At 43.0% G+C, this 26,656-nt stretch overlaps 1 protein-coding gene across 10 annotated transcripts in view; it reads left to right on the top strand.

Moving 5' to 3' along the window:
- The window catches only part of magi2a (membrane associated guanylate kinase, WW and PDZ domain containing 2a), a 403,568-nt gene that overhangs the window by 221,111 nt on the left and 155,801 nt on the right, over positions 1-26,656 (top strand). The window contains exon 1 of one of the 10 annotated variants that reach the window (XM_033614586.2): positions 11,414-11,573. The exons of the other annotated variants lie outside the window; for them this stretch is intronic. Within the exon in view, the coding sequence (XP_033470477.1) occupies positions 11,537-11,573 (37 nt within the window). The 5' untranslated portion in view covers positions 11,414-11,536. Of the gene's footprint in view, positions 1-11,413; positions 11,574-26,656 lie in introns of those variants that run through there. 10 annotated transcript variants of the gene reach the window in all.

The following is a 26,656-nucleotide window of genomic DNA, read 5'->3' on the forward strand; positions in this document are numbered from 1 at the left end:
CGGCATTTTGCTGCACTCCCCGATTTTGTTTTTATACTGCCAATGCTGAAAAAAGACTGATTGGGCTTTCCTGCAAATTTGCACAATTCCTATCTAAAAAGGGCTACTGACAAACTCTTAAAATATTAGGAGAAAGAGAAGAAGGAGAAGTGGTGCAAGGAAATGTGGCAGCCCTTAGCTTGTAATAAATCTGTTAATATTAAAGTTTTGTTTGTTTGTTTTTTACAGTGGTAATTTGTTTTTGTTTTTTTTTGTAATAGTACTCAGGCCCAGAACTGCTGCTGTGGTTTGGGCTCAGGTCGGGCTATGAAAGAAATTATGTGGCTTCATGTAGGGTCGCACCTGTGTTTTTTTGGGCCAGATCAAAGCTCCACCTCAGGGACACTCATTTGCTTTGCCCGGGGGCCACTTTTGCAAAATGACTGGAGGTCAGGGACCATTTAATAAACAAACATTAACAATATTTATGCACTCTGGTCCCTTATTTACATTCAGAGTACAAAAAAAAAACACCCACTGTGAATCAATTTATTTTTATTGCCTGCCCAGCACTCTGTCTGTGTCCAGCCTCAAAAGTCAGCACAGTGAAGACGGTCAGTGTTGCGAATTCACACGCAGATTCACTTTGCCTCCACGAGCAAATCCACCCTTTGAAATGAAATGGTTTGGTCCAGAATGTTGCCGTTCTAAGTGGCGTGACCGGGTCTCACAGCCGTTGCTGTGGTCCAAGGGCAACTCTTCAAAAAACCTGTGAAAATGTATTGAAGCGTCTGTAGAAAGCTCTCAAACACTGCAGCACAATTCACTTCACAGCTGATTTGAATGCACATAAACTGAACACAATGTATGTACAGATCAGTGGTGGAGACAGACGGCGCATAGTTAAGTGTAATTACGTGCCTTGACAATGATATTCGTACCTCTGAAGCCCTCCCACCGACACACACACAATCATACGTGCAACCTTTATGAATTATACATCCATTAATTCCAGCCGCCTGCCATTCAGAAGTACGTGTGATTCAGAAGTGTGTGTGATTCACGGCCTCGACATGTGTGCGGCTCATGCTCTCCATTCAGCCATCATTAGCGTTAACACAAGGAGGCAGATTAATGCGTGAGGTTTCCAGCAGGTGGGAGATGGAGAAAGGTTAACATAACAGGAGTGATGAATGAATCACTTTGAGCGCCATCGTTTCGCAGTACTCCGCCACAGTGGCTGTAATGATGTTTTGTGCCACTCAGAAATTGTCCTTTTGTCTTAATCAAAATGGATTTTTATTTTTGCCGTCTCGCCCTCCCCGCTACACCGCCGTGGCATACGAATGTGTTGCATATGCTCGAATGTGATTAAGTGTATTTAATTAAGCCGCAGCCAGATGGTCGTACTGGTGATTTTATGCTGCCGTATGCTTTATAGCATACATTGTAACCTTATAATGCTTTCCAGTGTTGTGGCAGTGGGGTGAATGTGAATGCTTTGTTTCATTGGGAAAAAATGGGTGTTGTGTAAAAAATACAATCCTTTTTTTTTGTGCTGCCATTTTTTATTCTTCTTTCCTGTCCGTCCCGATTTCACGCTTCCTCTCATTTACAGATGCCACTTGGCATTCCTGACGTAGTAGCAATACACAGGTGAGGTGACGGAGAATTCTCTGGTCTAACTCCCAGAGAGACACATATGTTCTGCTGGAGTCACCACACAGAGTCTCTTTCCCTCGGTTACATGCTGCAAAGGCTGCTTTGAAGTATTTCTGATATTTTGTGTGTGGAGCTGCACATGGCTGCAAGTTGTTTTAATTAGATTTTCTCAATTAATAGTTTGTAAGTTTTGTCAGAAAATAGTGAAAAATGCACTAAAATCCAAGTTGATTTCATCAGATACCTTTGGTTCCCACCCGACACTCCACACTGAACATTTACAGTCACATGAGACAAAGAAAAGCAGCTCGACTGAAGGATTCTTGGCTTTTTTTTTTTTTGAAAGAAATATCCTAAATGATTATCAAAATAGGCGCTGGTTATTACACTCCATCTGTTGAGTGGTCATCATATCAGCTCTAGGTCTAAACAATGATTGTGATGCATCTGAGGCTGCACTCACAACGTGGAGCAAAATGAATGTATGTATGGGGAGCATTGCCATGTTTAAAGCGGACGACAGACGACCATTTTTTTAATCTGGGGCTCTTCTGTTGCCTCTGACAGGTATTTTCCCAAGATCTGTCTGAAATACAGTGAGGGGCGGCATCAGCTCAGTCCTCAGGGACATGGGTTGGTAACCAGAGAGTGGCCAGCTCAACTCCCCATCTGGACCAAATGTAGAGTTAGGGTTAGGCATGGACTGGTAGCTGGAGAGGTGCCAGTTTGCAGCCCCCTCGCTCTGACATTTCTCCATTTAATGCATGTATACTGTGGGTCGTGGGCCAAAAGTGGGTTGTGGATCCATTCTGAATGGACCGCGGGAGACTTGCTGATGTGTCAAGTTTGTGAAACACACTTTATTTTGAAGTACAGTTAATTTCTGGCACAGGACTTTTATTTTAAAGTGCCGTTTCCTGCTGTAGAATGAGTGACAGAGGCGGTCTCTGTTAAGCTAGCTCGACAACACGGCCAAACACAAGTATGACACTTAATATTTTAAACTGCGTGGACTTCGAACTGATGACAAAGGACAAATCTGGACTCATGGCTGGAGCAGTTGGGAACCACTGATTGAGACAACCCAATCACCAGAAAAAATGTTGGAATTGTGCATTTCAGCAAACACAGATGCATTAGATTAGCACATTATCATGTCGCAAAGATGCTGAAAATTGGTATCTCAGAAATGCTTTGGTTAACGTTTGGTTTAGGCACATGTCATGTCTACTTTGGCTAGTGTAAAAAAAACACACAAAAAAAAACACTTTTGTATAGCAGGTACCCGCTGGAAAAACGGCCATGGGATGCTAAAAAAAACACCCACGTTTGGTGCCTAAAAATTCGCTGGAAACACAGCAGTGACTCGCTAAAAAACAATTGGCTAAGTTGTTTGTCGGTGTCCAACAGTGGTTTGCAGCTTGCCCGGAGCAGTTACTCCCAACTGATGGGTCATGCGCCAAAACTGGGTCGCGGGTCCGTTCTGAATGGGACACAGGTGTGTAAAAAAACACACTTTATTTGTAAGTAAAGTGAATTTCTGGCACAGGGCTTTTATTTTGAAGTGCCGTTTCCTGCTGTAGAGTGAGTGACTAATGGACAGCTACTTAACAGAGACAGGAAACTAGCTCAACAACATGGCCAAATGCAAGGATGACGTCGGATGTATTAACCTGTGTGGACCTTGAAATAATGACTAAGGAGAAATCTGGACCCTGTGGCTGGACCAGTTGGAAATGACTGCATTAGAGTTTATTCACCTTGAAAAACGGACTTGGCTGGCGTGGATGTGTGTGTGTCTTCTCAGGCCCCTCTATATTATGGTTGGAGTGCTCACGTCAGATATATTTTCCAGGTTTTCCAAAACAAGATATTATTTAGATGTGAACTGTATCTACAAGTCAGAGATGTGTATTAATACCTTGAACGTTACATCAGACATCTTTTGGAAAATGTGCTGTCTAATCATTTGGCGGTGTGGGCGGTGATGGACTGCCCTGCTGTTGTTTTTAGCGCTGGTCATTTTTAAGGGCAAGATGATCAGTCTTCATGATGAGCACAGTTTGGAATCGACTTTCAGGTGTAAACAAACACTTTTTTTTTCTGCTGCTGAGGTATGAACTGTCAGAGCAGTCACCTAGAATTACAGAATGTCCTTTCTCACCTGGACAGGTGAGTGACCCATCCATCTAATGTGTGTCTGCAGTGCCATTACACCTCTCTCCTCCTCCGCTCTGCCTGTCCTCTCTGTGTATCCCTCAGGGGTGTGTCTCTTTGTATTTATTGTCATTAAGCTGCTTACTGTTCTCCCGTCACCTATTCATCCATGTGTCTGTGCCGCTGCCTTTTGATAGAGTTCTTATACATATATTATTCATTTGATTGACTCCCCCTAATCGCCTCACAAGTGGAAGAAATTAATCATTCCAGAAATCCCGTCATTTGCATTCTGTGCGAGGAGTTTTGGTGGCGGCGTTTAGGGAATCAGTTTTTCCCCCCATGTGGAGCTTCGCATTAGCCGGGGGGAGCCGGTTGGAACAGGTGTAGGCCAAAAAGAGAAAGGCTGAGAGCGGCGAGGGAGGGCCGCTCCTCTCACAGCCAAAAAATCAATGAGGCCGGATATTCAACACTAGTCTATGGTTTTTATGGTGGCCTATAAAAACCCCATTGAAAAAGTATATATGGCATGCGATGATTTCTCTGTGGGTGAAATTGGATTAAGCCTAGTGTAAAACTCAAAGTCTGGCCTTTTTTACCCTCTCACTCTCTCGCTGTCTCCCCCCTCCCTCCCCGTGTGCTCGACTCGACACCCCACAACCATTAAACTCTATAGGAAGAGAAACCTAATTACATGGCTGAAAGTGGCCATAGTGAGCACTATTAAAAGGATCCAATTAAAGTTTGTGCGATGCTGGCAGCAGCTTTCTGGTGAGGGATTATTTGTGGAGGCGGAATTTGATCTGTCGCGCGGAGAGCGCCGTCCATTGGCCGAGCGGTCGGAGATGGATGGGGAGTGGGAGGGGCCTCGGAGCGATCCAAGTAATTGGGTCCTGAATTAATGGATACTTGTATCAAAGAGGGAATGTAAGAGAGTGACAGTGTGAGAGGGAGTGGGGAGGATGGTGAGGAGAGGAAAAAGAGGGCCGGGGTATGTGAATGCGTGCCCTGCTGTTTGATTTTCTAAAAGTTAATTTATTTAGGAGTTGCTGAGCTGTTACTGCAGAGGAAGTTGTGTTTGACAAGGAAAAAATTGTAGCTTTTGATGGTGATCCAGACTGGGTTCTCGGCCATCAAACAATTACGGCTTTTGAAGTAACACAAACACGATACAGGAGAGAGAGATAAAAATTTGATTCACTACAATGTGGGTCTCATTTTCATGTTTTTGGCAATCATTTCTACCAATTATAATTACACTATACTCATCAAAGAGAGATCTTGGAACATGTTGCTACGACAAAGACTAACAGGGCCAGAAACATCATGTTTGGGGCTGCAGCGGCTCAATCTGTGGGGACCTGGTTTGAGAACCTGAGGGTGGGATTTTGCTGTTATCAGGTCATTAAATGGCTGTTATCAGTGATGATAAGTGTTATAGGCATGAGAAAGGGGCAGCCAAACCTACTATTACGTTGAGAAGGACATTATTAGGCCATGAAATGAAGCTTTCTGACAGAGAGGACTTTCATGGGATGGTGGATGGTTCAAACACACGACTCAAACCAGTATTTATGTCCAACCATGATATTTTTCTTAACCTAACAACTAGGGGTTTCATCACAATACAATATTATGTAAATTCTTTGGAAAACAATACAATATTTGCTGATATTATAAAGTCTGCCACAATATGATTTCAAATCAGTACGATTCATGGGCCTGCAATCAATATGAGCTGATATTATCTGCGGTTACAGAAGAAGGCTTTCTGGAAGAAATCTTCTCATTTTATCCCAAACCATTGTCTTTTCCCTAAAACTTCTGGACTATCTGTCTAAAACCCTTGAAGGAAAACTTCTCCAAACAGCCATAAAACATGGACTAACAGCAACATGGTTCAACAAAAGGATCAAACTCAGCGTGTTTACATTGCATAAATTAGCCTCGCGGCTAGCGGACTTTCCTCCATTCATGACTTAACTAATTACATGTATTATTTATACTTTTTCTGACTCTCCGTTGACTTAAGTGACTGCATCTCCTGACAGAAGAGTAAGGTTGAATTTCAGTCTGCATGCATGTTTCCTCTAGCCTGAAAATCCAGACCCAAATCTAGAAAGATTTAGGGTCTGGCTATGAGTAATGAAAATGGCCCAACTCGAGGGGCGGCACCAAGCATGCATTTGTAAATATCACTGCACGCAATTGGATAACACTACGACCAATCAGAACAATACACGGGGTGACGTATACGCTTAGCTACCAGTGGAGCTAACTGGTAGATTAGACTCTTGCCGTATCAGGTCGGCAAAACAGCAAAAACGTCCTTCTTGCAAAGGAAAGATTCGAGCGCCGTCTTCTGTTCCTCTCTTAGAGAAAAAGCCAAGTCTAACTCGTTCATTGTAGTCGCCAAAGCCGTTTCAAACAACTGGTGTTCATCCGTAGCCACCTTGCAATGTTTACTGACTGATTCCGGACTTCGTCGTCACAGTGCTGTCGTCATCTGTTTAGCTCGTCTCTGGCCCGCCTATATCAGATACACCGATGTGATTGGTGCAGCTCGGCTCCAACGGCATGGGTAATGAGCATCATTACTGATTGCCAGAGTGACTCGCTGAGCAAATTCAAATTGTGCTCTTGCAAGAACTCTGGATTTCCAGGGTAGGTTTTCTCAGCCCAACATTGTTAAAACAGAGCAGCTAATGTTGCTGTAGTGAGAAGTTAGCGGTGTGAGATGGCCGTCCAGGCAGGTAACGTTACGTCGTGTTTTATCTCATAACAGCATTGTTTACATACATCGTGTATTCTTTGTCTGTTGACCCCTTTTGCCTCTGAAATCCAAATTTCCACACTGCTGATTTATTCCTGAGTAAATAATGTTATCGTCTCGGTTGCCTGCCATCTGCCTGCTGCTGTTTGACATGACACAGACTTTCAAAATAAAGATATGGATTGATGTTTTCACTTGGCATCGATGATATTGGATCATTGATCATTGAATTGATATATCAATCCAGGTCAATGGATCGTTACACCCCTACGAATGTTGTTTTGGTGCTTTAACCTAAGAAAAGTCAAGTGAAACCCAGTGAACTGGGAACTGTCATTGAATGGGCTGACTAAAGCTACCAGTAGGGTTAGCAGACCCCTTCAAACCCATATGTAAGAGGCTTATAACTACTGATAATGGCTATTTAATGGGCTGATAACAGTCTGCACATGGTGCGTGGACTGCTGTTTTTCTACCAAGATGCCCTTGAGCTAGATGCTGAACTCTACTGATACCCCTTTACCCCCACATCAGCTCAGGATTCCTGGAAACTTTATATGCAGAGAGCCAGCCTGTATTTCCACTAGTTTTGTGAGTCATCATCGTGCTCTATGAATCCTTCACTAATAATTAATTTCCTAGTTTCTCATGTGGCAGTTCAGTCAGATATATCAAATGTATGTGTTTCCTTCTCAGTACTTGCTGGCTAAATTCATGGCTGTGTTTGTTTGAAGAAAAAAAACTACCGCCCGTAACTAACTGACTTATTTCATTCAAAGACAACACTGTGTACTCTCCAATAACTCTTGCCGACACATAGTAAAGAAAACTTCCCCTCCTGACAAACCGCCTCCTCACTTGTTAAACTCACCACCACCTGGCACCTCCTCGCTCCTCTCCATCCTTCAGTCCACCTTCAGAGGAGCGAGCCCATCGGAACACAACCTTCATTATTATTAATGGAAACATTTTCCGAAAAACCATTGTTTACTCCGAGCGTAGCACGTTACTCTGGAACCTTCCAGGAACACTTTTTTTTTCTCCTCCTTTTTCGCCTTGGGCAAGTAACAGCAAGGAGGGTAGAATTCATGAATAACTTGCAGTCTTTTTTAAAAAAAAATTACTATTCATTATTCATGGCTTTGTATTTGGCTCGGATACTTTAAAAATCCTTCGGACAACTTTGGAGTGAATTTTAATTGAGGCATGAAAAACTCCTGATGTCTTGAACGCAACACTGACAGCAAAATCAATGCTTGTTCTTTCAGGTGTCAACATTGTTCCCCATAAAGCCACGAGTCCTTATTCATTCATTTATCACAAGTGACATCATCAGAGCTTTTATAAGTCACAGTGTGTCAACTCAGCGTACACAAACAGCACTTCTTAGAAGGGAAGGTCCCAGTGAAGATCTTTTCACTGGCTGAGGTCATTCTCCTCGCTGTCAGTTTAATTGCGATGCAGGGGAAGCTTCTTGTGACAGACCACAGTGTGAGGAAGAAATACAGGCTTTTAACTCACAGCTCCTGCTCTGATTTATGTTCCCTGACTTTCCAGTGATTTCTAGTTTCTCTGATGTCCATTTAGGATAAAGGCTGATAAACTGGCTTGAAAATCCTGAATAATTGCCAAATGTAACCATTTTCTTTATAGAGAAAGTAGCTTAATCCAGGTAGTTGTTGTCTCCACATACATGGTTACACTGCAAACAGCTATTGGCGAATTCAGACTTTTCCATTGTTGTTGTTTTTGCTTTTATTTTACACTTTCCTTAGATTTTTGTTGGACACTACTAAGGCACATAGTTTCCTGGAATGCTGACATTCTCCGCTATCAGTTCACATACAGGCATTTGCTGTGTGTATGGTGAAAATGTTTGTATATACTTGTAGATAAAACCCCAAATTTTCTAATTGCATAAGTGTCTTTCTCATAAAACATGTGCTTTAATCGCCGCGCATATCCGAATTTGTGCTATGTGTCAAATGGATCTGTTTTTTGCTCATTGATGGCTGAATCTCATCAAGCAATTAGATCTTAGTAGGCAGGATGAAGAATGGAATCGTCCTCTTTCTACACAGCTAGCTACCAAGCTTCGTTTATGTGAGCTACTGTTTGTGTTTTAATGCACGCTTCTCTGTCAGTTGTTGAAATGCACATACATGTTAGTGCATGTGTGGATCTCACTGGCTGGCTCATCGCTGCCATGTTTTGCCCTTATATTGTGGTTATCGCTGATATCAGGAGGGGGCAGCGTCCCACCCTCCACTTCCCCCCAGTTAACACTGTTAGCTCTGTCAGCACTGTTGCCAGAGTTAGCACCGTTAGCTGCAAGCCACCAGCTCAGCCACTGCAATGGTGAGAATCGTGTTCATACAAACCACATGCTCTGAGTTTTAATGAGTTTAAGTCTAATTTCAGGAGCTAGCAGTGCGCCTTTAGTATCTCTGCCTGCCTCATAGGCCCATGTTCTTTGTGTTCAGGGTAGCAATATGTCATTATGTTGTACTGGAAGAGTCAGATGGCTGAAGATTGATCACAACACTGTTACCTCGCAGTCATGGTTTAAACACAGCACAAAATTAACCACTGTTAAGAATCTTTGCAAGTAAATTATTTGTTAATAAAAAAAAAATCAGGAAGTGATACAATATCACAAATCATAATATTGTGGTACTTGAGTGTATCAATATTTTATTACACCCCTACTGCTTCTCAGTTTGGTGTTATTGTTTACTGTAAAGTGCCCATGAAATGAAAAAAAAACATTTGCTCAGATGTAATCCTGTGTTGCTGTGTTAATTGTTGTAATTTGACAGATACTATCAAAAAATCAGTATCAGAGTAATTTTACATCAAATTCTGTCTTTTCTCTTCCTTGAAAACAGTTTCAAATGTTCGATGACTCGTCCAGCACTCAGGGGCGTTAGCAAAAGGTCATCCAATCAAATGACACTTTGGGAAACAAGCTAGTCACACTGGTTGTATAAGGGGCTGTTCACATGTCGCATCGTTAGACCGGGAGCCGGATGCTACTCATGTGCAGGTTGCATCTAAAGGTTGCTAAGCAACCATAACCAGCACTGTATCATAGCCTCCTTACCAGAAATCCTGAGGGCAGAGCTGATCTTCTAGGATTGTTTTGTAAGTGTGTGTTAGGCAAAAAATATTGTCCGTGGGACAGATGTGAAGTTCTGGGTAGCCCTGCACTAAAGTGATTAACTTCTCTTTCATATTTACCACAGTCTGATATTTGTGGAAGAAGGCAAAGACATCTGCCAGCTGTGATTGGTTGTTCCTCGTCACATGACATGCGGTGCGCACTGTTGCCTTCCAAAGGTTGCACTCTGTTTATCTCAGAGCGCAGCTGTCATGCCCTGAAAAATCGTGCGCCGAGGTAGTGTTGCTCTGGTGTTTGAGCATGCCTGCCACCTGTCTACATTGAAAACAGTACATTTTAGGGCACAAAAAACATGTGTACGACCCCTAAACCCGCACTCCACCGTTTTGGGGGTTGTAGTAGCAGTAGTAACAGACGATATGCAGAGAGATAGGAGGAGATGTGTGTCCAGATATCAGGGGGCAAAACCTTTCTTTTCAGTCCAATCAAATGCCAAGGATGTGATTTAAATCCCTCTTTTGCCTGTGCACTGTTCAAATATTACCTTTTACTGGTAAATACATACCAGTAACTTCAGGTGCTCTAATTCTTGTTTCATTGGGACTAAGGTGAAACAGAGTTGCCATAGCAATGCCACAAGCCTGTAAATAAAGGCAAAATCAGCCTGGGGTTCAAAGAGTTAAAGAAATGGGAGTAATATAACAATGGCATATTCCATGCTGCTGTAATCTTCTATGGCTCCCACGTAAAGGGAGGCTTTCAAAGAGCGCGCACACACACACACACACACACACAGCCGCTGTAGGTCCGATAGCAGGAGAGGGGCAAAGAGGTGATGCCAGTATGAGATAGCTTAGCCTCTGGTATTAAAGGGCCAAGAGGTCTCAGTATGAGATGATTACCACCATGCGGAGTGTGATGATTATTCCAGCCTCTGTGACCCACCGGGCTGCCGGTTCAAATCCCTCGCTTGATCCGGAGAGGATACTGGAAACACACAAATTGGCTCTCCTGACGTTGCAGCTGTTGACACTGAAGAACCGTGGAGGGTACATGTCACTGGATAGGGGGCAGAGTTGAAAACGGGGTCGATGAGATACATGTTCGCTTGTTGTTCTGGTGGGACGGGCTGTCTGAGGCATCAGGCAAAGCAAGCAGTCGTGACGGGGCGTTATAAATGAATAAAAGTGGCGCAGGCCGTCTTGACAAACAGATTGTGTCATTGGGTGGTAATGTGGCCGAGCCAGCGCGGCCCTGGCCGTGGAGGGATTAGGCTGACAAAGCAGCACGTTCACATCGCCGATCACTGCACACACCCTGAACTACACCCACCCCAGGGCCACGTATCCAAACGGATGACATCAGCTTTCCCTTAATCTCTCTATATCTCTGCCCTCGCTTTCTCTTTCCTCTTCTTCTCCTCCTCTCTTTGCACCTGCTCGCATGTGTGGATGTGCGTGGCGGTCCTCCATGGATTCACAGACAAAAACTGGAGTAGCTGCTCAGAAAATGAAACGTCCTTTTTAAGTTTCCTCTGATATTTTTGGGGGGATCTCTCCAGATTAAAGTTGCTCAGCGTTAGCTGCTGCCTGTCAAGATTCTCCCCCGCATCTCTGAATTATTAGGCTGTTTGGCTTTTTTATTCTTTTTCTTCATTTCAACAACCCCCCCGCAAACATGATGGCTTTGATTCCAATGGAAGTTGGGATGCGGCGCGAGACCAAAGGCGATCTCTTTTAGTGGCGAGCTGGAGACGTGAGAAGAAATAGAGGGAGCTTGAGATGCGATGAAAGGAGCCGTTCCCACGAGAGACACAGAAACGAGGACAGTGGATTCGATTCCCAATGATAACAGATACGATGATGACATCCCTGTGTAGGGGTAGGTTGTTTCTACACTGTGTATATTTATCCTGGCTGCATACTGTATCACGTGTGGGATAGGCCCACTGTTGCATCCTGAATGTCAGGCTGATTTGTTGCTGCCAACTTTTAGGATTCACTACCACGTCTTGTCCCAAATGTGCTTGATACAGCATTTAATCAATACAGAGAGCTCTTCGGGATGACAAGCCGATCTGCCGCTGTCATGGACTCAGTGGTAGTTTATCACTCTGTTAAGTGTTTGACTGCTGTGCATGGGCTCTGGAGTAACATCTGCGCTGAGCTGGGGAGTTGGTATTCACTCAGCATCAACAGTTTAAGATGAAAGTGTCATTACTGGCCATTTGCTAGAGGATATGGAGGATGTTTTTCATGCTCCTGTCTTATTATCTGCTGTTATCAGGAGGAGCGGAGCTGCAACTAGCCCACTGGCATTATTTTCGGCATCAACTCAGTGCCTGTGTCCACATATTGTTTTTTTCTGAGCTCTGTGTTTTGTCAGTTGTTCCCAATATGGGGAGAGTGTATGTGCACCGGCTTTTTTGTGCTGCCACTTCGAACGCCTCTGAACTTTTCAGAAAGGCATTGGTGTCGTCACTGCCACTCTTTTAGCTGCTAGAATTTTAAAATTTTCCGAGTCAACCAATAGTCATCACATAGGGCCATTAGTCGACTAGTCGCCCACATGTTTACGATATTAATTTAATTATTAAATGATATATTTTGTGCGGGGCAACACAATGGTTTGACTTGAAGGTGTGAGAAAGAATAGTATCATTAACATTGTTAACTCTGAGCGAGCCGCCTGTTAATGATGCTGTGGGCTAATGGGCATGTAGCTACTTCCATGTTTCAGATGAGACGTCATGTTTGTAGTCGACCAATGAAGATGAGTTTACATATCACCTTGGGTTCGTCCTTCACCTTCTCAAAATGATCCCACACTTTGGATTTCCTGCCCGACATGTTATTAACTAGCCTGTAGAATAACCGCAGGTACCAGCCCTGGAAATTAACCTGACTCCTGTCTGACTGCTGAGCGTGGACACTTCCTGTGTCTGTCCTTTCAAATTAAATTCCCACATGGTCCAGTCATATAGGTTTTGACTTACTTTGACGAGGTGCAGGATGAAGCAACCAATAAAAACTTGCCGACTAATGACATCTCTGGCCGGCTAATATTTGGTCTGACTATTAGGGGGCAGCCCTACTAGTGAGCGTTGTGCTACGCATTGTAAACTGTTAACGTAGCATTACGTTAGCTACCTAGCTAATACTTATGTCAAGATATTGCTGTCACAGAAACGAAACCCATGTGTAGCACATAAAAAACCCACTTTTCTGTTGGAGAAAAACGCTTTGTGGACAAAGGCCCCAATGTGATGTTTACTTTGCCGATTAATCGATTGTTTTGGAAAATGGGGAAAACCCTGCCCATAACAACTTCCTGAAGCTGAGGGTGATGCAATCAAGTTGCTTGTCTTGTTGGACCAACAGTCCTAAAACCCAAAACGTTCAGTTTGCTATCTCACAACAACGTAAAGCAGCAAATCATCAAAACTGAGAAGCTGGATTCAAGGATTGATTTATTATCAAAATGGCTGCAGATAAATTTGCTGTTGATTGACAAATCTTTTGGCTCTAACCAGGAGTCAGTTCAGCAGCCATCTTGTTCCTGGGTCCTTTCCCTTATGTCGTTGAGAATACAATATGATTGGGTGCCCACTAGCTCACCTGGTGGAGCAGGCTTTCGCTGGCGAGGGAGTTTATAAGAAGAATAAGAGGATATACTTTATCAATCCTGAGGGGAAATTCAATTTTTCTCACTCTGTTATCATATACACACAGGACCGAAATACACCCACGTGCACAAACAGGACCGATACGTGCATTAAATGGAGAGATGTCAGAGTGAGGGGGCTGCCCATGGACAGGCGCCCTGAGCGGTTTGGGTTCAGTCAGCAGTGCTCAGGAGGTCAACTGGCACCTCTCTAGCTCCATACTTGTTCCGTACGGGGACTTGAACTAGTGACCCTCCGATTCCCAGCCCGAGTCCCTATGGGCTCAGCTACTGCCCCCGTTTTCAAACAGTTACAAACAATCCTGCATAGTATACCTTTAAATACAATGTGTTTCGTACTGCAGTATCCTTGGTCAAGAGGCATTTTGGTCTAGGCCTGTGTGGATTGGTGTGATGATGCCAGGCTAAGGACAGGTAGCAATAACAGTGAAGAAGAAAACTGCAACCTAGCGAACATGGATGGACGTAAATAGAAGTTACATACAGCACGTTTTGGTAAGACACACATAACTTCTGTTTGTTTGCAAGAAAACTTTTAATGTAATCAGATTACATTATTATATCATATAAACCTGCAATAATAGAAACGATATTTTCTAACATCTTATACACTGACTAATAATTCAGAAGCTGAAATGATTACTTTTACTTATTCATACAACTTATTAAACTCTGATGTCAGATCTGCTGAAAATATTATGTGATGTGGAAATTTATCACCAGAACACATCATTTACCTGCATTAATAGATTTCAGCCCTTTCACTGGGAAGTCGTATCACATCGTGACAGGGTGTTAAATTGTCTGATGCCACCACCTGTCTTTACCTGATGTAGCCTGGCAGGATTTGAGGTGCCTGCTCCGGCTTCACTGTGACATGTGCGTTTGAATAAATTAGATTTGAAGCAGCCCTCCTTGATCTTTTTACATTGCAGTTACAGTGTCACTGTGACTTTTCCATTGATTAGCATCTGTGCTACTGTGCACCAGTATCTGTATATCTCAGTGTTCCTTACTTACAATAGGATCTGTGGAGGAAATGCTCTTTGGATATGTGAGCAATATTAAATTTAGTTTTGGGTTATACCCATTGAGAGGGATTCGGTAGAACAGAAATTCTTATTGCTGAATTTGTCACGCAGCGAGTATTGGCCACTGTGAGCTGACAAGAAACAGTTGCAAAGGGAATATCATGCAAAAATGTTTTGCAGAGAACAAATCCCCCAGAGATCATTTGCTCAGAGGAAACACAAATAAAAAAGATTTGTTAAGTCTGAGGAGAGATGTAAGTAGTTCTCTTACAGTTCGTCCACTTTATTTCTGCTAGTTTGTCTCTTGAATGCCCTTTAAAATAAATTATTTATGGAACAGTTTGTGAGTGTCGTGGTGGAAAAACTGCAGATTTAAAATGGTGATGTATCCGCTTCCAGAGGGGAAACATTACAGTCAGGTTTTGTGTTGTGTACGTGATCTGCAATTATGTGTTTGGCCTTTGTGGAGACTCTAAACAGAGATTAGTACCTTTAACTTTCAAAATATCGGCCTCCGTGATGATTTCTGCTATGCATTCATTCCCCTTTTTACAACTTCTCTATCTCTTTATCAGCCCTCTCCACGCTCCCTTCCTCTCCTCTCTCCTTGGGGGGAGGATGCAGTCATCAATATCTCTGGCTGTGTTACAGGCAGTCCACCCAGCACCTCCTGGAGGGCACAACTATTAATGGAATTCAAGGGAGGGCAGCAGAGGGCCAAAAGGCAGGGGGAGCGTGGTTCGCTGCCTGGCTCTCTCCAATCTATCCCACATTACTGGCTGTCAATAAGCAGGCGAGCAACACAAGAGCCATTCTCGCTGAACTTGCCTGAACTTTAGTGAACCTGAAATCTCATTATGTGGGGTAGAAGAGAGAAAATGACTGATCTCTGGTCAAGAACCAACGGTGAGGTTTTGCATCCGCGCTTTGCCAAGGAAGCGAAACATTCCCAGTCAATATGATTAGACTGCAAAGCAGCGATATTAACTTTCATCATCAGCTCAGTGAAAACAGCAGCCTCCTCTGCACTCCCTGCTCAATAGACTTTATTACTGCTTAAATGATATGTAATCACAGTTGATTAAGACCCTGCTCTGCATCATCAGTGAAAACAGTGAATAAGCACATCGCCACACTCGCCGTCTGTGAAGGCAAAGTGCAGTGAAAGCAGCTTTCGGTGGCGCGCTGCAGCGGTTCACTGTCCTGTGTCAGTCCATTTGCCTACAGGCGGCAGGCAGGCGCTGAATGGCAAACTAATCCATCCCTCTAATGCAAGGGCATTACGGCTGCCCATCACTTCCTAATTGGCTAATGGTGAGATTAGGGTGGTTACAATAGGCCATGCTGACACTGTCGAGGCCAGTCATAACAGAGGGGTTAGGGCATTAAAGGGCAGGACCTGCCTTATACATCCGGCCTGAGGCAATCGTCCACAGCACTGGGCTGTTATTGCCATAGAAATAGAATGAATAGAGAGAACACTGAACTGTTTGCTCTGGTCTTGTAATGACGACAAAAGAAAATGGTGATTTTTGTTCGTTGTTGTGGTGACAACACACGTCAGTGGGGTTGTCAAGTGTCAGGAAAATACAACCGTACACCAATCCATTTTTCTTTGTTTCACCTAACTAAGACTAACGATAGCTTAACTGCCTTGTTGACTCATCGTAAAACACACTTCATTTGAACTCGATGAAACAAAATAAAACTCACTGAAACGTCTTAGTCTCGTTAATCATTAAGCCCCTTTCTCACTGGACAAAAAAAAAACCAACACCCTCCAACACCTGGCTTTTTTATTTAATCGCAAAGGTCACAATCAACATTCACTTTATGACGAATAGCTCTGCAGTAGTCATCAGCTCTAGCTCCAATCGGCAGTGATTGAAATTCGACACGCAGGTGGATGTGCTAGTTTTCGTCAGTCTCCGTCCAAGCAGTGCTTAACAAAAACTGAAAGACAAACTCGTCTCCTGACGTCTCCTCAGCCCGCTACAATGATTGCAATGGCAACTGTACACAAAAATGGCGGCCGCTCCGACCATCCTGCTACATTGATTTGAATGCAAATGTCCGTTATACGTTCATTCTGTCTCTATGGATAAACCAGAACGCTGCTGAAGGCTGAAGGTCAGCTGATCCTGCCCCTAACCCCTGACACACAAACGCAAGCAGGTCAGATGCAGCTGAAGTTTAAAGTTTGCTACTATATCAGAAGCAACAAATGGTTGTATGGCAACAACAGCAGCTCTGTAATACACCAAATAAACACAGATTAGTGGCTCACGTTTCCTTTTTGCTCAAAAGTCAAACATAAATCAGCGAGATGAGTCAGAGGAGTTATTTTCAAGCTCTAAAACAGCTGAGATTGTTCCGAACAGCCTGCAGCTCAATAGCTGGATGAAATTTCTTTGTGCATTTGTAATGAGTGTCGGGCAGAAGGTTAAAGAAACAAGGGAGTGGCAGAACACAGAGGACAGGAGAGGCTTCAGCATGAATACAGTCTTGTTCTGTCTCGCAGTCTGTCACCGCACTGTATACATATTTCTTCATACAACACATAGAAAATAACTCAGATATATCCAGATATGCACTGATGTGATTAAAGACACTCAGTGTCTGGCTAACAAGGCCTGTATTCTGCTCTGTGTTTGTATTTAAAGCAGAAGCAAGTCATTAATTTAGTAATGCCAACAAGCTGCTGAGAGTTAATGTCCACCCAAAGCTGCAGCAATAACAGTAAAATATATATGGTTCTCCAGTTGTTTAATGAATTTGAGTCCACTGTTACCACCAGTTGTTAGTGCATTGAGGAAAATAGTCACCAGTTGCTGAGCTCCACTTAATACTAACAATAAAAATAGAAATCTTGAGCTCCAAGATTGTTGCTGTTGAGCAGCTATAATGTTTTCCATGTTTATCATCTCAGTTTAGTGTGTTAGTATGGTAATATTTGCTGATTGGCACAACTTGAGAGGATTGGAATATCATTTGTTTTGCTAATTTGGAGTCTTGGACACACTGAAATTCTGGCCTGGTGATGATGCCAAATGAAAACTTGATCACTAAAGTTGTTCGAAACTGTCCTGAAAGGGTTGTGAATGTTTGTACAAAATTTCATGGTAATCCATCCTGTAGTTGTTGAGATATTTCAGTTAAAACCACAAATGTGACCTTGATGATGGTGTTAGAAGAAAGGAAACACCAAAGTCAGTAGTATTCATCCTCTGTGGGCCACGAATGTCTGTGCTATTTTTCATTGCAGTCCATGAGAACAGTCTGAACCAAAGTGGTACATCAACATCGCCGTCCCTAGAGCGTGACTAATGCCAGCCTCACACTGAACCCCTTTTCAAGCAATTTCACTCTCGCAGACAAATTTCCAGAGCTGGTGCGCACTTCTTTGATCACAGTCGTTTGGCGTAAGGTGGTCATAAAACTCTGTGCAAGCTGTCTTAAGAAAGTATTTTTCTCATCTTGACATTCTAATAAAAGCATGTTTAATATTATTGTAAGTTTCTAGTTTTGGCTCATGTAAATAGTGAATTTCAATGGGGTTGTCAGCACCAAACAGGAAGCAGCAGATCGGGTAGACACTAAAGGTGGAGGGGACTCTGGGAAGGTGCAAGAACACTGACAAGTCTTGATTCTGCAGGAGAAACTGGGGCAGCCGGGGGTTGAACAAGAGTCCATTTTTAATCTGTTCCATTGATACCATTGGAACCACTGATGCTGAATTGACAAGAGTACTATCAGCATATGATGCCTTTTTATCTTGTGTTTCTAGACTACTTCTAGACTTCTAGGCACGTTAGAAATTGTTAACATGTCATTTGTCTTAAAGAGTGTTCAGTGTAATATACTCCACCAGGAGCAGGATGGGAGAAACTCTCAAAAGGAATCTAGTTGTAGGATAAGCTGCCCAAACTAGATAGAATTCTTATTGAGGAGGGCTGTGGCTCAGGACGAAGAGAAGGTCGTCTACTAATTGACCCTTTGCTAAGTCCCACCCCTGGACGCAGACTGGCCAATCATAACATAGCATCTAGTCAGCCCAGGCCAGGGTCTGACAACAACACAGCTGTGCTCCATTGACTCTAATGCAGTCGCTTCAGGTTTCCTTCATTTTCAGGCTGGTTTTGTGGATTTGGAGTTAAATGTTGTGCCTGGGGCACGTCGTGTATTAATGATACTCGTTACCTGGAGAGGTTGGAAAAAGATATACGTTTCTTCCCTGTTCCAAAACCAAAATCAAACCCTGAAAAGTGTAGGGTTAGCTAGCTAGCTACTGAAGATATAGCCTACTGAATGTATACACATGCTGCTTTTGCTTTTTAATGATTATAAAAAGACCGACCCTGCTGTACAGGAACCAGTGAAGGGAAGCAGGGAAACTTTGCTGATATTCAACCAGCTGTGTGTCATCGCAGTGTGTGCAGATCCCTGCCCATCCAGGTGCTGGCAGCAGCACGGGGGCGAAGCCACACAGTTCATCTGCACACACTGTGATGCCACACAGCTGGTTCAATATCAGCAAAGTGTCCCTTTATATTCATTGTCTTGTGTGGCGATCAGCAGTGATGTGGTGGTTCACTTTTACACTGTGATCTGTAGCCTATAGTTCGGCTTTAGCTTCTAACTATCTTTGTCTTTTTAACCTGTTGTTGCTGCTGAGTCAGTTTGACATCCTGGATATATCCTTCAAACACAGACTGTAGACCCCTCTGTCTGCTTCTCTCTGCAGTCACTCTTTCATTTTTCCAAAAATATGATCATATTTCTTCAGGGAGTGCAGTTAGTGACAGTGTGGGCTGACGTCAAACAAATGCAAGTATATTTAGTTTTACTCTTAAATAGTGACCCTGCAAAATGCGCAGTCTTTGTAAAATCTTGCATTGCGGGACTTAAAAGCCAACGAAAAGTCAAACTGACTTTAGAGGTTAGAAGGTGTTGGACTTTAGTATAGAATTTTAAATGTCTTTTCAAAGTCTTCTAGTTTATGGTAGACATAAAAACAACTTTTTCAGGAACTGATGGCAAGGACACCAACACAATTACCACCTATCTTGGTAGAAAACCCAGACTTTTAGGGGTTTCTTGTTGCACTAATGTGTTTAAATCAGTCTGTTTGGGTCTGATTCAGCTGCTGCAGTTCTGAGAAAGAGAAAGTGTCGTGTTACCAAACCTCAGGACAAGACGACCTGACATTCTGTCCCGTTTCTCCCACCTCATTTTCTTAATTTTCCTCCTCAAACACTTACCTTTCAGCCTGCGAAAGTGTACTTACATCACATCTCTGCTTATTAGTCATGCATTATCTCCCTTATTGTCTGCCTCCCTGTCTATATTTAGCAACAGGACATTTCACTACGAGGGCCACCATTCACACTCGGCATTAAACAAACACATTAGAGACAAAAGTTTGTGTCACTTGTGATATTTTTCTCTTTTGTCTCCACACTCTGCTACGTTACTGTATGGAAATGATTAGTTTAAATGCTCGTGGTATAATCATTTCCTCAGGGTCTTTACACACGCTTTGACTCGTCATGAATACACACTGCAATCTCTCTCTGTGATGCCTCGGGATATTCTCTGGATATAAATCCTTTGTTTCAAATAGAGGCCAATGTTTCCGCTTTCCACCGATTGTCTGGGTCCCTGTTGAGCCTTTTCATATTGCCTACAGTTATCTCAGGTTCCCATTGTGCTCAGGTTATAGTGTTTTCATTCTGCAATGTGCAAATGTGAGGCCCAACACAGAGGTCATGCATCTGATACGGTGTGTTTTATTAACATAGGGATAGCTCAGAGCGGTGTTAATGTATTCTGTATGAGCACTACTCCCAGTATGAAACCACTACAGGCGTTAGCAGTGACCGGAGCATCCGGTAATGGTGCTCAGCTGCACAAGTGAGAGTTGGGACTTGTGGTCTATGGTTGAATGTGGCTCGAGGACGTAGTGGAGAGCAGCAGGGTGGCTGGAGGCTATGAGAGCCTCGGCCCACGCTACAACTTAAGCCACTCTCTCATCCATGACACGTCGTGCCACCCTTCATACATTTCTATTTCTACTCGTGCTTTCCTCTCACTCCTACTACCACAATCTCAATGGCTATTATCAGCGCTCCCTGTCTGTCTCTTTCTGCCCTTTATCTTCTTGTTTACCTTCATCCCAGGAGAGGAAACACTCCCTGTGAATATCTCCGGCGCAGTTGCAACAAGGGACAAATGACCTGTTATCCACTGGTTCACTTTTCATCGTTGCGATCTGTTTATTGTCTGTGGAGACTGCTGGAAGCAGCAGTAAAGTTTAAAGGAGGATTTATACTTCTGTTTAATGGTGCTCAGCAGATGATGCTCCCAGCGTAGGAATTGATTTATAGCGTCGGATTTCATCTGTTGATAGCGCCGCCGCTTTGTGTCATGCTTTAATCGCAGTGAAGCCCAAAGTAATTGTCTTTACGTTCTTTTATTCACTTTGTGATACAGAGAGACAGTGGAAAGGGCTGCTTACTAAACCAAACTGTTGCCATGGAGTCATTAATAGCCGAGGTAATGATTAAAGGCAGGGGCGTATTCAGCTTCAACCTTTCAGTTTTACTTTGAACCTTCGTCAGGAGCAAATAGAGGCCAGGATACAACAGCAAGGGACCTTTTGTAAGAAGCAGGATGTCCTTATATTTACTCTAACCCCTTCTGCTCCACTCCTCATTACAACAGACCCATTTTTGTCTATTTTAAGGTGGACAGGGGATCTTTAGGGGGAGATAGTAGATCAACACTATATGCCTCATGGAGCTGGTATACATCATCTGAAAGCAGGAAACTTGCCAATTAATTGCAGCTCAATACTGTGTTTTTCTGCAGGAACAATACAATCCAGAATACATGTTGTTTAACTGCTCAGTTCAGAAACAGAATACTCTGCCTTCTTTCCCAGGCCTGGTGAAGAAATTCAGCCACAAAAAAGGTTCCCCTTCTGACACAAAACTCAGATTTCTCTTGAATATCACAAAGTAACCTGTTCTGAAAAATAAATGACAAGTTGTTCAAATAAAATAATGATTTCAACTCATTAGCCCGGGGATAACAGTGGGAGGTGTCCCAATTTAAAATCTTTTTAGTGAGTCTCTGATCCGACATCTTCACAAGTCTATTCCAAAGCCAAAGTGTTTGACATTTATGCCTGATGTTTGGAGGTTCCCATCCCGTATCTCCACTAATGGCCAAAACTCAAATAAATTATGGACACCCAGGAAAGATCAAATCGCTCTATGATGCACTTTGTTGCAACGTGTACGTTCTCGGAAACCCCAAACACCAGAGGCATACTCAGACAGAGGACACACATGAATGACAGAGTTGTGTATAAGTATGAAATCCCAGATTGCCACATTGCTTAAGTTTGTTCAGTACAGATCCCAGAGCTCTACCTGCTGACTGTAGTGTTGGACGGAAACGCCATGTGTCCTCTGAGGTTAAAGAACTCTCTGTATTTTTGTTTGTCCTTAAGATTTCAGCTCTGGTTGATTTGGCGACACCTGTTGTTATTGGTGCTCCTGAAATGCCATGCAGTTGTACGAGTGCTGACACAAATCTGACCGACAGTTGTGCTCAGCTGGAGCATAAAGTCATTACTTAGCATATGACATGTTTACAGATTGCACTAAACAGACAATATAATGCAACATGTTTGTTTTTGCTCCCATTTTTACTGCATTATTACTATAGTGGTGTGCCAAGGGATGGGCACGATAAAAAGTCTTATGTTCTAAATATCGGTGAATCTCCTGGTTTCTGACACAACCATGTTGTATTTTAGGACTGTATTTCTTGTGGAAAACAAAATTCAAAATCACAGCTCTTGTGGTTTTTCATGGTATCTCTGTTGCAACCATGCAACCCTGCCGCCACAATAAATGTTGGCATTGTACATTTCTGCAAACCACGGATGCCTTACATTTGTTTGTTATTATGTAGGGGATATGTTCAAACTTTACTTACTTTACTTTAAAAGTAACTAACTTTACTTTTGGCTGTGGTTAACTTGTTGTTAGGTGTAGATGCAAAAATCACTTGCTTACAGCTAGGCTTTAGATACCCACTTTTTGTGGCACTGTTTTGGCAGGAAATGCGGCGAAGTGCAATATCATAGGCAACTGGACTTGCTTGAGTTTCTTGAAGACATTTCACCTCTCGTCCAAGAGGCATCTTCAGTTCTTCTCCCCAGATTAGTTAGCAACATGCTGGTGAAGATCCAGGTCATGGTGATTTTAAGTGCTATGTCGTAGGCGACTGGATTAGCTTGAGTTTCTTGAAGACATTTGAGTTTCACCTCTCATCCAAGAGGCTTCTTAAGTTCAGAACTGAGGAAACCTCTTGGATGAGAGGTGAAATGTCTCCAAGAAACTCAAGCTAGTCCAGTCGCCTACATTCAAATAAACACAAGAAATTTGAGCTCTAGATAAAGGATCAGCACTCAGTGAATAACCTCCTAAGCCCTATGATAAGCTATTACGGCAAGGCAAAACTATACAGACCAGTGAGCAGTGCTAACTAACATGTCTTTGGGGTCATCAGGTGGGAACCTCCTTACACCAGTGTTTCGTCTAGTTGGTCCCACGACACCTCCAGGAGGCTAGACAGTGATCTCTGGCGTCCCAGAGACACTCCCCTAATGCCAGGTCTCACTGCTCCCCACACCGACCCAACAACCTCCTTTACCTTATTTATGCATGGCTTTCTCAGCCCAAACAGCACTGCCACCTTCAACAAAACCCAGGCTCCCTTGATGCGAGCTCCAGGTAGTGACCGTGCCGATACTACCTTTCCTAGCACATTCACCATACTCTATTTCACATGCTACATATCATAACTCCAATATAAGCTAAAGTTAAAGGAGATAGAGAAGATAAACTCACAGGCTTTCTCAGCCCAAACAGCACTGCCACCCTCAACAAACCCAGGCTCCGTTGATGCGAGCTCCAGGTAGCATTTAGCACTTATGATGACCGTGACCTGGATGACTGAAAATCTTCACCTCTCTGTAAAAAAAATGGCCACTTTTCCTGGCACAATCCTGGCAGAAAATGCAGCGATGTGTTGGTAAAAAATCAGCCGCTTCTGTGGTACTGTCACAGCTGGAAACACAGCAATCCTTTGGTTTAAAAAAAAAACCTTTTCATGGGCACTATCTAGGCAGGAAACACAGTGATGTCTTGGTAAAAACAACCACTTTCTTGGCACTGTCCCAACAGGAGATACAGCAGTGTCTCTGTAAAAACCAACCACTTTTTGTGGCATTTTTGGCAGGATACAAAGTGACGGGTCACTAAGTAACACCCACATTTGATGGCTAAAAATCCACTGACAAAACACAGCAATGGTTCGCTGAAAAACAACCTGTTTTGCTGTTTGCTGGTCTCCAAGAGTGTTCTGCAGCCTGGCAGGTATCTCGCCTCAGTGTCACACCATCCACTGTCTCGTCCACCTCCCAAAAGTCATATACTCACTTTAGAAACGTTGGTACAATACATATGAAAGTGCAAACGGATGTACAATGCTGACATTTTCTTCTGGTGACTGGGCTGCACTATAGCTCTTTTTTGGGGCCCATTAGCTCCGTGTGCATTGGCTTTAGTGCTACACTATAACTTCGTCATGCACAATTGTAAATCCTTTTTAATTCTGAGTAAGATCCAGTTTATCTTTGAAATATGTCTCCCTTCATCTCTCCATCTCATTCTGTCTCGCAGCTAAACAGGAGCCTGACAGATAGGAAGGATGTCTGTGAAAAAAAAACAATATCTATTTTTAGAATGAGCTTCCCACACTCCTCAAATGGCCCAAATCCAGAAACACACCTGAGGGGATTTGAGAATCCAAGCTCCTGTAGGCTGACAGAAAGACGGATGCAGTATTTAACCTTAATGAGTTTCCCATTTTGCTGTAATCAAGTCATTGTAAATAATAATTATATAGCTGTCTAAAAATATCCCACATCATTATCTCTGCACTTCACAGAGGTGGCTTTATTCTGAGACTGGCTGATTTGCACCACAGGATCATGACCTATATACAAAGGAGTGAACATCCAGAGGCATTGTGGTTGCCTCCTTTTAGAAATTGTCACCCGAGAGAAGTCCCCTCCAGAAGATGCTGCTAAATATAGTTCTGCGACATCAAAGGTCCTCTTTGAAATATGTGTGTGCATGGCGCTCAGTCAGACACTCTGCCTGTGAGGGAGGCTAATCTGACGGGTACACAAGCCCCCATGCCGACAGACACAATCAAGAAACTCTCCACTGGAGGTGCGACACAAACACACACGCTCATATACCCACTCACACATACATTTCTCTCTGGCAAATAACAGCATTCCCTGCTGCTCATTTGCTCTTATAAGCCCTTAGAAATTACTCAGTCAGCAGGTTCCAGTTTGATGTTTTAGCTTTGAAGGTCGTTGTCAGTAAATTTCCGTTCTGAGGTCTGAGAAAGTGCAAACAGGGCGCTGCTTTATTCCATATGATCGTCATGTTTGAGAAAAAGAGTGACACACACTGAATCTTTTATAAATAAAAAAAAACTGCCATCAACTGCAGCAGTCTCCATCAGACGAGCTGATTGTAAAGCCTTTTGCGACTTTAGTTTCTGCATTTAAGCACCAATTAATCAGCATATTAACAAGGCAACCTTGGAAAGGCTTGGCGAGCAGCTTAATGGCCTCATTTAGAATCGTTTTTCATTCGTCACATTGTTTGATGCCGTCTGGAGAAAGTTGAAGCTGTATCTCTGGACTGAAGTCTTGATTGAAGAGGTTTTGCTTCTTCTCATGAAAAAAAAAGCTTCTTCAGAAGTCTATAATCACAAGTCAGGGCCAATAATATGGTTTCAGTTTTCTTCAGACATCCTTCCACCTAGATGGTTCTTTGCTTCTGTTTGATGCTGGGATGGTTACGTTTTAATAAAAAGCAATGTGACAGTGACAGCATTGTTCAAAGGTCGGCACACCAGAGAAAAAGAGAGAAGTGTCCAAAAGCATGCAGACGACTTATTATCCATCTCTTTTATGGTAGCGTGGCTGTTCATATCAGCAAGAAACACTTTTACCTTCAAGGCCAGTTCCATTTTTGGGGGGTTTATTTTGTAGTTTTTACAGCATTTGAATTTTGGCCAAAGTTTTTATTGTCACAATGCTATTTTTCCCAAGTAGTTCTAAAACTGTTTTCCACGTGACCTGACGTAGGTTTCTGCATGATGACGTTGCTACATTCAACCCACTAATTTGCCTAATATACCCCTTTGGGACAGAGCTATGCCTTCTTTAAGAACTGTGTGTTCTGAAGTAGCTATGGTCCAATTTAGGGCCGACGTCACAATGACGTCAGTTTGTTAGCTGGAGGCAAAACAGGACTCTCCACCACAGGGCTGTAGGCTACACAGGAGTCTTAGAATGTTGTCATGATGTGTTATTTGGTGCTACAACAGGAGTCATGGTTCAAAACTTATGTATCACATACCAGCCGCCACTGCCCGTCAACAAAAAAAAAAGGCAACTATGGTTAAATGTGATAAGACGAAAGGACTGGGCGGAGGCGATCATCAAAATATCATGTCCAGCTCATCAGAAACTGGCTCCTTTCACTGCTCCTTGTGGGAAAACTCAATAGAAATAGGTAATAGAGTGTTTTTTTCATGGCCAGTAGACTAGAGCTGTGTATATTGCTCAGGAGACAAGTATGCCTTTCTGTGTTTTTTGTTTTTGTGTATTTTCTGGTGTATTTCTACCGTTTTTGTCCCCCGTTAAAGGGTTTTTTTGGGGGGAGTTTTTCCTTATCCACTGCAAGGGTCCTAAGGACAGAGGGATGACGTATGCTGTAAAGCATACAAATTGTGATTTGTGATATTGGGCTTTATAAATAAAATTGATTGATTGATTGATTGTCACCGAAAAACAGAATAGTGAACAGTAGAAAGCAGCATGGAAGCCAGTGGCTACTTCTTTTTTTTATTTCTCTTACGTGTTTAGTCTCTCTCTTGAACTCAATGCAGACTATTCTTTCCAAGGAGAGACTGTTTTTCAATTTACCTTCCATCCAAAGAGTGCCAGTTCTTGATCACGGGGAACGTCTAGAGGACCACTGAAATATTTTTCACCGATAATTGCGTAGATGAGGACAGAGCCAAACAAGGTGTGTCAAAGAGCCCTCATCTGTCACATAGCGGAGAAACAGCCGGATACATTTT

The sequence above is a fragment of the Epinephelus lanceolatus genome, chromosome 23, assembly GCF_041903045.1.
Source record: "Epinephelus lanceolatus isolate andai-2023 chromosome 23, ASM4190304v1, whole genome shotgun sequence".
Classification (NCBI taxonomy): Eukaryota; Metazoa; Chordata; class Actinopteri; order Perciformes; family Serranidae; genus Epinephelus; species Epinephelus lanceolatus.